This window comes from Canis lupus, chromosome 6, assembly GCF_011100685.1.
Source record: "Canis lupus familiaris isolate Mischka breed German Shepherd chromosome 6, alternate assembly UU_Cfam_GSD_1.0, whole genome shotgun sequence".
In the NCBI taxonomy this organism is placed as follows: domain Eukaryota; kingdom Metazoa; phylum Chordata; class Mammalia; order Carnivora; family Canidae; genus Canis; species Canis lupus.
Genome location: NC_049227.1, coordinates 75,993,140 through 76,007,159, shown reverse-complemented (window position 1 = coordinate 76,007,159; position 14,020 = coordinate 75,993,140). Strand labels below are relative to the sequence as shown.

Here is a 14,020-nt window from a genome sequence, read left to right as displayed (position 1 = left end):
AGGAAAAGATGGGACTTGGGACAAAAAAGTCTGTATGGAGGGGGTGAAAGTAAGAGGGAGGTCTCATTTCCGATTGTTTTTTGTAATTAAGGAAGCAAAAACCACCTGCTTAGACTGTGGAAAGAAGCAGTGGGAGAAACTGGGGACTGATCAAAGAGGTTCAAATTTAGCCTTTGAGCAAAATGGGAGAAGAAGCAAAAAAGCGAAAAGGTCATTCATAATTAGCATTTAAAGCTCTGGCTGATTTTGAAAACATAATTGTATTAACAATTTCTAAATTTTTATAATTTTCCCTTCAATTGTATTTTTTAGCCTGAACACATAAGAAAACTGGTGGAAGATTAAACAAACCCAGGATCAGAGTTTTACAGAGTTAATTCAAAAGAAGGACAAAAAAGACCAAAAAAAAAAAAAAAAAGAGAGAGAGAGAGAGAGAAAGGTAAACAAATTCCCAATAACTTTAAAGTATACAAGCAAAACATTATCAATCCCTTGTTAAGAATGTGGTTCTAAAAAAAAAAAAAAAAAAAAAAAGAATGTGGTTCTATATTAGAGAAATGCCTGCAAAGAAGTATAGTTTACTTTTTTTTTTCCTTTTCACATAATCAAAACATTTCTTTTAAATACAAATCTATATTGTATTGTGGGTTTGACTGAGGTTTGGGACTTAAATAGATATGAATACAGAGATAGTTAGAAACTCTCATATATTCAATCCCTGCCCACTGTTTTAGTTTGTCACTGTGCCTCTTTAAAATATAGTACCTAGAAGAGAGTCCAATGCATCAACTATTTTTGGGCTATAGAATATTACAATCGGATTTTAAGCTTCTGCAGAAATGAGCACATAATGATCCCTACCAGCAGCTCAAACACACATCTCTTGATTGCTTTAGTTTTCAAATCATTTCTACCTTATGATCTTATCACTGGTTTCTTCAAGTAGACACTGGGTTCTCAATACTATTTCATTACAAAGGGAATCTACAGTGACCTTTTAAAATGTTTTAAAATCCATTTTAACCCACAAAATGCTTATTTCCAAGTCTGTAAAGTTGAGAAGGTCATGTTTAATTTTTAGCAATGAAAGCATTATTTCTGAGAGAAAAGCATTTTGGCCTAATTATTCTGAAATGTGATTTTAGTAATGTTGAATAAAAAAAATAAAATCTATCTGAGGGATTAAATAAAGGTTATACTTACTATATATTTATTTTTCTCTCCACTGGAATGTAAACCTTAAGAGGGCAGAGACTTTTACCATCTCTCATCCCTAGAAAAGCATCTGGCACACAGCAAGCACTGATTAAATAATTGGTGGCATATTTAATGACCATCCAAATAGAACATGGGTGGTATTACTGGCTCTTTTGAAGCTTAACACTAAATCTAAGCCGAAACTCCTAAAGAACCATATAACAGTCTCCTGTTCCCAGTTTTCTGATATACTTAGGAAGATAAATACAGACAAAAACAGGAGTTTAGTGCTTTGAAAGATCATTGCTTAAGATGAAATTAAGCTTAAACATTTAAAACTAAAAGATAAAATGTATGAGTATTATTTTACCCAAGAATAGTGACTGTTAAGATTCCACAAACATTCCCACTGTTCAGAAACTCAAGAGTCTGCTAAAAATTTGGGCTAAAACCCAGTCTCCCTATTTGACATTAGAAAACATTATCACAGGGCATTTTAAGTTCTCACACCCTCTTGTATGAAATATTTGCATATCCCTTACATTTAACTTAAATCCCGTAGAATTAGAATTCTCTAATTCTCTGTTGGAGTTCTAAACATAAAATATAAAACATAAATCTCAATGCGTGTAATCACTGGAAAACTTTATAAAAATGTAAGCAACTAGGAAATCATTTTCCTTCCAAGTACATTTCTTATTAAATGTTACTAATCAGATCTGTATTTCTAATGGACATTGAAGTTACATATAAATTTTCTCTTACCTAGTTTTACAGGGAAGCCTGGAGGAAGCTTCATCTGAACAAATTCTCTAAGCTTGTTAAAGTGCTTGAAGGGAGCTATTACTTCCAAAACATTCAATAATCTGAAAAATGGAAGGAGAAAAAAAATATTATCATTTTTCAAACTGACCTCTGTCCTTCTGTTGTTTTAGAACTGCATGCCTTCGCATGCTTTGTAACTCAGACAGGAGTACTGACGTCTAGAGGTTAAGGATGAGGAAACGTCTCCTGGTTTTTTATTACTCTCTTTCATGTGTCAAAGTTTACAACATTTACATTTGATTCTGAAGCCAGAGTTTCCAGTTGTTTGATTTTTATATTTATATTTAAATGAAAGGTTTACACCCATGTTCTTCCTGAAGTCTACACACTCCAGAGTCCTTTAATTAGTCTCACTGCTCGGGTGGCTGAATTTCACGGTCAATTTTGTATGTGTGAAGAGCTCTTATGTTGTTTGTATTGCTTGATTTCTTACAGATTTCAAAAATGAGTGTTTCTTTTTTGTATGTTTTTTATTTTTTTTAAGGATTTTATTTATTTATTCATGAGAGAAACAGAGAGAGAGAGAGAGAGAGAGAGAGAGAGGCAGAGACACAGGCAGAGGGAGAAGCAGGCCCCATGCAGGGAGCCCGCGTGGGACTGGATCCCGGGTCTCCAGGATCACGCCCTGGGCTGAAGGCGGTGGTAAACTGCTGAGGCCCCCGGGCTGCCCTCTTTCTTGTATGTTTAAAGGGAAATTTAGCTGGCAAAAAATTTCAGTTTATACTTCTTTCCCTCTGAATTACAATTTCATAAAGCCTGCCTGAATTCAATATTCCATTAGTCTTTAACTGTAATGTCCCGTTTCATCTTTTGGTTGGATGGATTTCATTTTTTTTTTTTTAAGATTTTATTTATTTATTCATGAGAGACACAGAGAGAGAGAGGCAGAGACACAGGCAGAGGGGGAAGCAGGCTCCATGCAGGGAGCCTGACGTGGGACTTGATCCCAAGACCCCGGGGTTACGCCCTGGGCCAAAGGCAGACGCTCAACCACTGACCCTGGATTTCATTTTCAAGTAGTATTACTTTTCTTTCAAAATGAACCTCTAGCTGCCATATGTCTTGAATTCTTCTGTGTTTTCTTCAATTGCCTTGATATGTAAATGACATCTTAGCCAGATACACTACATGATCACATTGTCTTTGTCTCAGAAATGTCAAGATGTGAAAAAATGCAAAGCTAGGTTTTTACCTTTTTTTTTTTTTGCCTAAATGCCTTTGGATTTCTTTACTAACAACTGAAGTCCAACAGTATAATCAGGATAATTACTGTTACTAATCATCCTTAGATTTTTCTTAGAACCTAATGTTATGCTACAGATTGTTTTTCCTTACAAAGGATTTGTGTTTTACCCTACTTTGCTATTATGGTTACATTTTGGAGGCTTTTCATGTAAATGGATCACCAGTGATCCTTATGTTGAACCTTCTTGTCCTCCATAAATATTGCTTCTCTAATTCTTTAACCTCTTCTTTCATTAAATTCACGATGAGCTATCAAATTTTATTTTTCAGCCACATCTATTGTGTTCATTATTGTTTCTAATGTATTTGTTCCACACTAGTGTTATTTAGTGCTTAATGTATTTCCTAGCCTTATAATCTCCTCCTCGTTTCATTCTATTATCTTATCATCTCATCTTAGAATGACCTAGTTTACTTATTTCACATTCTTCTTACATTTTTCTGTAGCATTTACAAGGAATTTTCTTCTGTTCTTTGACCTGTATCTTACTGTGGAATAAATATTTTATCTGGCTTGTACGTGCTCTGTTTTTAATTTTTTTTAGAAGGAATGGTTATAATGGCCACATTTTATAAATTCTAATGTATCCATTTTCTTTTTCACATGCTAACTGTGAAATTGGGATAACTCCTAAAATTGATAGCCTCTTATAAATCAGCCACATTTTTCTTCTTTATTAGAATATAAACCTGGTGCATCCTTGAGTCAGTGGGGTCCAAACTAGGATGAATCATGCAGATTTGTAGGTATGGCTAATGCCCTTCTCACATCTTCTGACAACTATCAATCTCCCTCTCTGATCTATAGATTGAGGGCTGCATAGCTCATTCTACCTTTTTTTTTTTTTCAATTTTGGTTCCTGAGAAGTATGAGACATGTACATAAAATATGAGTCCTCCTTTCTTCTATGAGCATTATTTTTTAAAGATTTTATTTATTTGAGACAAAGCATGACAGAGAGAGAAAGAGAAAGCGAGCGCATGTGTGCGGGGGGGGGGGGGGGGGGGGCAAAGGGAGAGGGAGAAGCAGACTCCCTGCTGAGCAGAGAGCCCGATGCAGGGCTTGACCCCAAGACCCCAGGATTCTGACTTGAGCCAAAGGCAGCCGCTTAACTGCCTGAGGCACCCAGGCACCCTGAGAATTATTTTTTAATATACTAGGCCAAACTAGAAAGGGAAAAAACTAAGAAGGAAAAATCATATGGTGCTTCAATTCATCCCCTCCTTTAGAAAGGAGCCTGAAGTTACCTTTCTGTCAGTCAGCTCTACCCACCCATCTCTCCCACTCCACCCACCTCTCTAAATTGGATTTCTAGTTTTTGAGAGGGGGAGGCAGACAAAAAGGGAAGGAGAATCTTAGGCAGGCTCCATACCCAGCGTAGAGCCCAACGCAATGTAAGGCTCCATCTCACAACCCTGAGATCAGGACCTGCGCCAAAATCAAGAGTCAGATGCTTAACTGACTGAGCCGCCCAGGTGCCCCACAAATTGGGATTTTTTAAAATGAGCATCTGATGAGTACAGGTTTGAAAGGATATATTCAAGACATTCACTGCAGTACTAGTTACAATGATGACAAACTACAATCAAAATGTTTATCAGCAGGAGGATGATACAACAAAGGACAGTACATCAATACTAAAAATACCAAGGAAAGAAGAGAGAAAAATGTAATCATTGGGAGAACTCTGAGATACACTCATTTTTAAAAGAAAAAATGAAATTCACAGAACAAAATATAAACTATTCCCTGATCCTATAAAAAATGCAAAACACACAGAAAAATCTAGACAAAAATACCCATCCCAGTTATTCACTTATTAACTATTAGTGACATAACAGTAAACTCATTTTTATTCCATGAACTTCCATGCTGTTAGATTTTTTTATAATAACCATGGATTCATTTATTGCTTTTATAATTTAAAAAAATGACTCAAAAACTTATCTGGTTAAAAGAGTAAAAATGTTAGTAGTCTGTGAACTAGAAAACACCTAGAAGTGTGCACACACTATCAAACAATGGCTATTTGCTTTTTCATTTCAAAGGCCTCAAATGCAACACTCAGATACAAATATTATTACAGCCTTTAGGGTTGCATAGTTTCTTTCATAAACTTATATAGTTAGTAACAAACTTACGACTCTATTCCCAAAGGAAATTCCTGGCTCATGGCTATTGTCGCTTTAAATGTTTTTTTACTCTCTTTGCACACCAGTTCTCTACCCAGATGAGGAGCTCTAAAATGGGAAGAAAAAAAAAAAATTAGGAAACCTTTTCTACATGCTACCATCTTCCTATGAAGAATCTGTCATCTTCTAATGACAATAAATCAATTTTTCTTACTCTGTATAGAAATAAATTTAAATTATGCTAAAAGGACTTCTTATGTATAAGAAATGAGACAAGGGTAACAAAAAAGAAACTAGCATAAGGTTCAGAAAGTCAACAAATTTCATATTAAATGTAATTTTAATAATCACTACTTTTAGGAATAAAGCAAATCGCTAGAAGAAATAAACTTTAAACAGTTTTATTGTATCTCTGGAACAAAATATTGCATACCTCTAAAATCACTTATTCAATTCACTCTCTTTTACTGTCTACACTTCTTAGCACTGACCAGTAAGAAGTAAAGAGTAAAAAATTTTATATTAACTATAGACTATTATAAGATGGAAATATTTTGAAGTTAGAAAAGTATAATAATAAACCTTAAATATTAACCAAAATAAGTCATGACAGCTTCTTCCTAATCATGGAAGTAGCTAATATTTTATTCTCTACCAAAAGGAAAAAACATTTTCTACTAACAACTATATACTTTCTTTGACAAGGTTGACCAGAAAAAAATCTTTTTATTTATTCATTCAAAATAAACCATTTATTCACTTATCATCCTTTTATTTAGTAAATGTTTACTACATACAAACCATGTAATAGGTACTCTAATAAGGATCAGTAATATAACATTAAGCAAAGTCTTATGTAAAGATGGTGAGAAGTAGGCCTGGCACAGGCTGAAACAGATAATGATGAGATGAGCTCAGAATGTCAAAAAGTAGAAAAATAGTGAACAACTTCACTCACCATGCTAAAGATTAAGGATAATAACAGATTATAAAAGTTCATATATAAGGGAAAAAACTCAAGCAACTGTAGTGGGAAATTCTTCACATTACATTTTCTTAGAATAATGTCTGTAAGTTTGGGGGTTACATAAAATGGCAGCCAGGATGTAAAAAGGCTCTACAACTTATTCAAATGTAACTGGGGTTACTTTCCTCCCTCATCATACTTAATCTACATTTTACATGATAAAAGAATTGCTTCAGACAAAACTACACTAAAAATTCTTTATAAAATAATTTTACACCTAAATATTCATGTTTTTACAAATTGTTCTTTCTGAAAACCAATGAATAAAATAAAGTAAAACAAAAAAGTCCTTTCTTTCTAAAAGAAAATCAATAAACAACAACAAAAATACTTACTTTCCATTTTCAGCAGATATATACTCTTCCCATGTAATAGTGTTCTGAGGAGGAGGGGTAAGGGACTGTCTTCGAACCGGCTGCCAAAAAATAAAAAAGAAACAAAGAGGGAAAGACAGAGAGGGAGGAAAAAAGAAAAATGACATATTTTTAAAAATATAAAATGAAGACATGTAATAAACTATGTGAATTACTAATGTACTTAAATCTCTTCAACATAATGCTTTAAGGAGTTCTTCTGAGAGAAGTCCATGGTGATTTAAGCTCACTAAGATTTATTAGCATTTTTTTTCTAAATCTCAAATAAGACAAGTATCAAAGTAATAAAATCCATTTGTCCAACAGCTTAATCATCTAAAATTGTTCCTGCTATTATGCCAGATGTTGAACATGGGAACTAAAGACAAGTATAAAAACTAACCCTCAAGGAATTTACAATTCAAAGTTGGAAAGAAGAAGAAGAAAAAAAACATCACATACAGACATAACTGAGAAATACAAAATATTGTATGTTAAAGGCCAAATGAGCTTACCAAAAAAACAGAAGTTTAGAAAAGAGAGCAATCGTCTATGGACAATAAATGGAGACTAAGGGACTGGGGCCCAGATTTAAACGAAAACAAAATAAAAAAGAATTATTTTAGACGAGGAGAATGGTTAAAAAAAAAAAAAAAAAAAGAAAAGAAAAAAAAAACCCACACACAAAAGACTGATTTATTTAAACTGGAAAGGAAAGTTCAAAAGGGAGATCAACAATAGTCATAAAGGTCATGTCGAATTTTAAAACTTGTTTTTTGCTAAATATGAATTGGTATCACCACAGGACAAACTGGCAATAAGGAACTAAGGGAGTGGCAGCAGAAATTAAAAACTGCTATGGAAAACTACCGAGACAAACTTGTGGAGCAAAAGGGCAAGGAATCAAAGACTGATATAAATAACAAGATACATAGTTACCATGGGGAGAGGGTCCCATTCATAGCACAGTGTTACCTACTATGTTAGTAGGCAGGATATTAGAGCTGTTAAAATCAAGGATTTTGAAAAAAACAAACTGAGTTGGAATCCTAGCTCCAATACCTGGTAGTTGTGGGAATCTGGGCATTACATTCTCTCATGTCAATTTAACTCACCTGCAAAACATATGACACCTAACAAAATCAAGGAGAAATGGCAAAGAAAGAACATAATGCCTGATACAGAATTAAGTATTGAGTAAATAACAGTCACAATTGTATACTGTGAAGTTCCCAGAGGGCAGTTACAAAAAGAAAAGGGAAGAATCCAGTTAAAGATATGGGAATTCTAAAAAAAAAAAAAAAAAAAAAAGGTTTGGGAATTCTCTGACTAGATTAAAAAAAAAAAAAAAAAAAGCGAAAACAGGAGGTTGATAACTAAGTTAAAAACAATGGCATTAAGAGAAAAAAAAGACAGAAAGAAGCCAGATATTAATCAATAAGAAAAAAGAAAAATCTGAGCATCAAGCTGTCATGAAGGCCAAAAGACTGTTAAAATCACAATACTTTAAAGAGAAAGATGCTTGAAAAAGAGCCATATGTTCTTTTGGTTAGAAGTGATTGAGATTTTTGAATAGCATCAGAAAGATGTGGGGGAAAAAAGGAAACTAACAGTGTTTGAGCACCAGGCAATATGAAATACAACAATTCCATTCTTGAAAACTTTACAAAGAGACACACAGAGAGTAGGTTATAATCCCGAGTGATCGGGACTTTGATTAAGGGATCTAAAGGATGACCTAAAATCATAAAGAGGGGGTTTCTGACCCAGACTGGGGCAGCCAAAGCTAAGTGCCAGGAATCACGGTTCCTGAACAGAGGGGTCTACAAGAAAGGGAACAAAAATACCAGTTGAAGAAGACTGAGGAAAGCACAATGGCCAGGAGAGTCATGTGATACACACTTAGTATGAGCAGAACACATGGAGACAAAGTAGTAAGATACAGGGGTAGGTAAGCAAGACAGAAATGAGAAAGAGTACTCTGGCCTTCCATTTTGTGCATTGAATAGACCACATTTTACACAGGAAGCAACAGACAAATATTTTAAGCAATATAATATGGATTTTCAGAACACAAATTTTGGAGCCACAATAATCAGCAAATCCTGCCTTTACCAATTATTACCTGACTTTAGACAAATTATTCAACCTTTTCTGTCTCAGTTTAGTCAACTATATAAGCTCACAGCATTGCTGTGAAGATAAAAATGATTTCTTCAACATAAAGTACCTCATTCAAAACACTGCCTGACATGTAGTAATTACTCTATACATTTTAGCTATTGAGCATAGGCATTACATAGTTCATTTTATTTTAGGCAGATCACTCTCAGAGCAGTATGTAAGTTACAAACTGATCTCAGGAATCCAAATGAGAAACAGTAATAGCATACTATTTCAAAATGGAAGGAAAAAAACAGATTGAAGAAAACTTCAAGATTTTGTGACTGATGACACAGGCGTAAGGAGAGCTAAGAAGTCGAAGGACAAATTTCAGGTTGTTGGCTTGGGTAATGGTAGTAGATAATGGTGCCACCACTCAAGATAGAGAAGAAAGACAGGAAGGAGGAATAAAATTGTTTGATCAGATTCAAACATACTAATTTTATTTTTATTTATTCATTTGTTTTAAATAAACTCCACACCCAGCATGGAGCCCAGCGTGGGGCTTGAATTCACAACCCTGAGATCAAGACCTGCGCTGAGGGATCCCTGGGTGGCGCAGCAGTTTGGTGCCTGCCTTTGGCCCAGGGCGCGATCCTGGAGACCGAGGATCGAATCCCACGTCGGGCTCCTGGTGCATGGAGCCTGCTTCTCCCTCTGCCTATGTCTCTGCCTCTCTCTCTCTCTCTCTCTCTCTCTCTCTCTCTCTCTCTCTGTGTGTGTGTGACTATCATAAATAAATAAAAAATTAAAAAAAAAAAAAAAGACCTGCGCTGAGATCAAGAATCAGACACTTAACCAACTGAGTCACCCAGGGGCCCCTACACATACTAAATTTTAGAGCACTACAGAGCTGATGATTAGGAGTAGTCACAATTGAAACTATATTCTGTGAGAGTGATCAGTACTTATATGGTAAATAGAAGCAACATCAGATAGGTATCTAACCAAGAAGACATTAGAGACTACTAGTTGTTCACCCAGTATCTATTCTCCTATTCTTTATTGTGAAGAAGAAAAAAAAAAAAAAAAAAAGCCTCTCATTCAAATTTGCCTGGACATATGACTTCCTAAAGACTTCTTTTCCAGCCATCCTGGAAAAATATGCTAAGTGTTACCATGTTATTGAGTTCTAACCAATAGGATGTGAGCAGGGTGATGTGTGCAACTTCTGATTGGATTTACAAACAAAACAGGCAAGTCCTTTCCTTCCAAATTCCTATTAGGAATTACTATTCCTGCTAGCTGGAATATTACACAGGTAATAAACGATCTTATACTATGTAGATGAAGAGTCACATCTAAGAATACAGAGAAGTAAGACTAAAAAAAGACTAGGTCTGAGATTAACCCGCAGAGCAGAGAAACCACAAACTCAAATTTTTTACATGAGAAAAAAGCAACCAATACCAATTTAATACATATAAAGGAATGCTACACATACTACTATAGCATGTGGCAATGGCTTAGAGGAATGACAAGCAGGCATAAAAGACGGTTAGTGACCCTTATAAATATTGTGAGAAGATATTAGGTAAAACGGTATCCTGTGATACTGCAAAAGGGAGGCAGATACATGCTAACAGAACCTGTAATTCTGAGGGAAGAGACTGGAAAAATTTAAGACTCCTGCTCCAACCCAGAACTACAGCAAAGGCTAATCTTACCTCCATCCAAATCCCTAACTAGGCAACACTGCTTAACATTTGTCTACTCTTGCTTCCAGTTTAGTTAATGCTTGTGTACATTTGGCTATAACTGGTTTTTATATATATATATTATATATGTGTGTATATGTACATATCATGTATATATACATATACATTTATATATGCGCAACACATGTGTACACATACATATTATCATGTGCATATATATATATATATGCATATTATCATAGTAAAGACTCCCTCGCCGGGCATGATTAGACAATGTATAAAGTATGTCACAAGTATATTTTTTCAGGTAAAAAACTTCTATCTCTATTGTTTCTAGTAGAATTCTTTCTAAATTGTACATTGCACATTACCCAGCTTATAAAAAGACTATAATGAATCTAATTTAACCTTTTACTGAGTACTTCATCTCATCATGGTACCAATTATTATGTTTTAATAAGGTCTTTCCTAATGTGTTTATTCTCATTGATCTTTTGTTATATACTGACACTTGCAGCTAAACCCTTCAGTGTTCCCTCTACGTTGTTACCATCGCTGTCTAATAAAATAGGAAGACATGAAAGCTGCCACAGGACAGCAGATGGCTTTCAAATGTTATTTCCCAAAGTCAACAGGCTCTGTAACTGAAATGTCATCAAACCTTTCCTCATAATTAAAGGCAAAAATTCTAACGACTGTTTTCCCTGAAGCATACAAAAAATATACTTTTTTAAAATGTATTACTAGGTTTGCTATTATTCTATTATATGGCAAAGATTTCTAGCAGTTTAAGACATTCATGTCTTTTATATCTATGTATTCCTATTGAGATTTTATATATTTAAAAAAAAAAGACATTAGTGAATCTTAACTCAGTATTCTCTCTATATAGTTGGCACAAAATAAATGCTTTTACCAAAGACTCTCATATCTAGGATATAAACAGGGCATTATTCCCTCCTCCAATAATAATTAGTTGGAACAAAAAGGAAAAAGAGCACCAATCAGTGCTCTTAAGAATTTAAGCATCGGTGACTTAAGAATTTCTGAGGACTTAAATTTTATTATAAAAAAACCTTGTCAAAAATATGTACTAAATATTAAAAACATGTCTGGAAAGGAAAGGAAGAGGAGGCATGGCGAAACTAGTTAAATGGCAAATAATTCCTCCTAAATGCTATCTAAAAACTATTTCTTATAGAAATCAGAACAAATATTTGCCTTAAGAACAAAAAATCTCAAAGATATTCATTTACAATAAAGAATATAAGTTTATTCTGAAGAGAATTAGACATTTAAAAAACTGAAATTCTATTAAAATATGGCTTCAGGGACGCCTAGGTGGCTTAGTGGTTGGGTGCCTATCTTCGGTTCAGGTCGTGATCCCGGGATGGAGGATCAAGTCCCACATCGGGCTCCCTGCATGGAGCCTGCTTCTCCCTCTGCCTGTGTCTCTGCCTCTGTCTCTCACTCTGTGTCTTTCATGAATAAATAAATAAATCTTAAAAAAAAATTTGGTTTCAAAATATATTGTCATGTTTTCTGAAAACAATCAGAATAGTCCTATGTATTTTCTAGGTTCTTGAAATTTTCAATAATGCTCCAAGCCAAAAATATTTTTTTTTACCAATATGTGTTCTATACACATAATTTTAAAAACATCACAATACTGATTTTTCTTTTTAACATTTACCAGTAGCATCTTTCCAGAATTCTATCTTAAGTTTCCCCCACTCCCTTTCCAACTTCAGATTCCCAATATTTTGAAAGAATTGCTAAGACATATTAAATATCTGAATATACAGCAAGAAACAACTATAACACAGACATCTTGGGGTAAGGGTCCTAAAATTAAAACCTGCCTTTGTCATTCTAGTTTTGTGACTTCATATAGATTAATTTCTTTAAACCTCGGTTTCCTTTCTCTAAAAGGGGACAATGAAACTCATCTCATTAGGCTATTATAATAATTAAACGAAATGATATATGAAACACTTAATACAATGCCCATGCTAAAAACAACTCCAAAGTTTTAAGCCAACATAAATAAGAAAACAACTTGTTGAGATGAATATGGATTCAGTTTTTTACTGTAGAAACTCAATTTGAGTTTATGGTACTTCATTCAACTTAGGCCACTGGAGAATCCTTTTCTATTTCTATACATTTGAGTAACTAATCTATATTTCATCCTGACTTGAAAGTTAATAAAGCATTATGTTGATTTGTGTTGATTTATTTTTGTACTACCAAATATGACCTAGCAGCTATTAATTTCAATACTGGTATATATTCTTTTAAACTCTGTTAAAATTTTAAACATAGTTCATCATTAAATGACTCTTGAATTCAATGGATCCTTCCCTTTACTCTTTTTGACCCCAATTTTTAAACTTTACATGTTAATTAATATATACCTTTCCTAAAAAGCTTATGTAGGTTTAAAGAACTATACCTTCCTAAAATTATCTACAAAATGCATTCAAATATTTCTATTCTCCTTTAATGCCACTATCGAATATAATTAAACTGATATCAGCTTCATGTTGCTTTTCATGTGTTAGCAAATTGTGTCTAGGAGAAATACACACACACAAAATACACCGCTGATTTGTATGTCTTTTTATAATTACATTTATCAATTCTATTTTGATGTTCTTTCATCCTGCACCTACCTGATTCAACCAAATCAAATTATATATATAGATGAGTATCTGACAGAATTACTGTTTTCTTTAAATTTCTTCTAAATATTTATAATTGAACTTCAAAAAGATTCTCAAATGTAATTCTTCAGTTCTTCCCTATCTAAAGTCCAAACAATATATAATGAGATACGTATTTTCTTTATTCTAAAACAATTAAAATGTAATCTTACAAGGATTATAGAGCTAACAATAATATACCCATGCCTCTTAGTAATTAAGAAATTACTCATGCCAGATTGAAAATTAGTATAATGATTTTTAAAAATTCACATGTATAAAAAAAAAATCTCTTCTAAGGTCAGGAAAAAGGCATGATACCTGCTCTCAAAACTTACTTATTCAATATTATATTGGTGTTACTTCCCAGTGCAATAAGAAAAACAAAGGCTAAAAGATTGGCAAGGAAACATGATCATCTGTAGAAAATCCTAAAGAGTCTATAAAAACTATATAACTAATATATTAATTTAGCAATATGGACAAATCATATGTATTTCTATATGCTATAATGGAATGCCTAGAAAATGAACTATAAAAACATTACCATTTATGAAAGTACTAAAAAATACTAAATGCTTGAGGGAGACTTAGTAAAATATGTGTAAGATTGGTATACTAAAAACTACAAAACACTTCTGAAAGTGTTCTACAGAAGATCTACAGAAGATCTACAGAAGATCTAAATAAATGGAGAGATATACCATGTTCATA

At 33.7% G+C, this 14,020-nt stretch overlaps 1 protein-coding gene across 1 annotated transcript in view; it reads right to left on the bottom strand.

Moving 5' to 3' along the window:
• Positions 1-14,020, bottom strand: part of ANKRD13C (ankyrin repeat domain 13C) — an 85,186-nt gene that overhangs the window by 7,103 nt on the left and 64,063 nt on the right. Inside the window, exons 10-12 of the mRNA XM_038541667.1 lie at positions 6,763-6,842; positions 5,410-5,508; positions 1,963-2,063 (exon numbers count right to left, since the gene is read on the bottom strand). Coding sequence (XP_038397595.1) covers positions 1,963-2,063; positions 5,410-5,508; positions 6,763-6,842 — 280 coding nt within the window. The remainder of the gene's footprint in view (positions 1-1,962; positions 2,064-5,409; positions 5,509-6,762; positions 6,843-14,020) is intronic.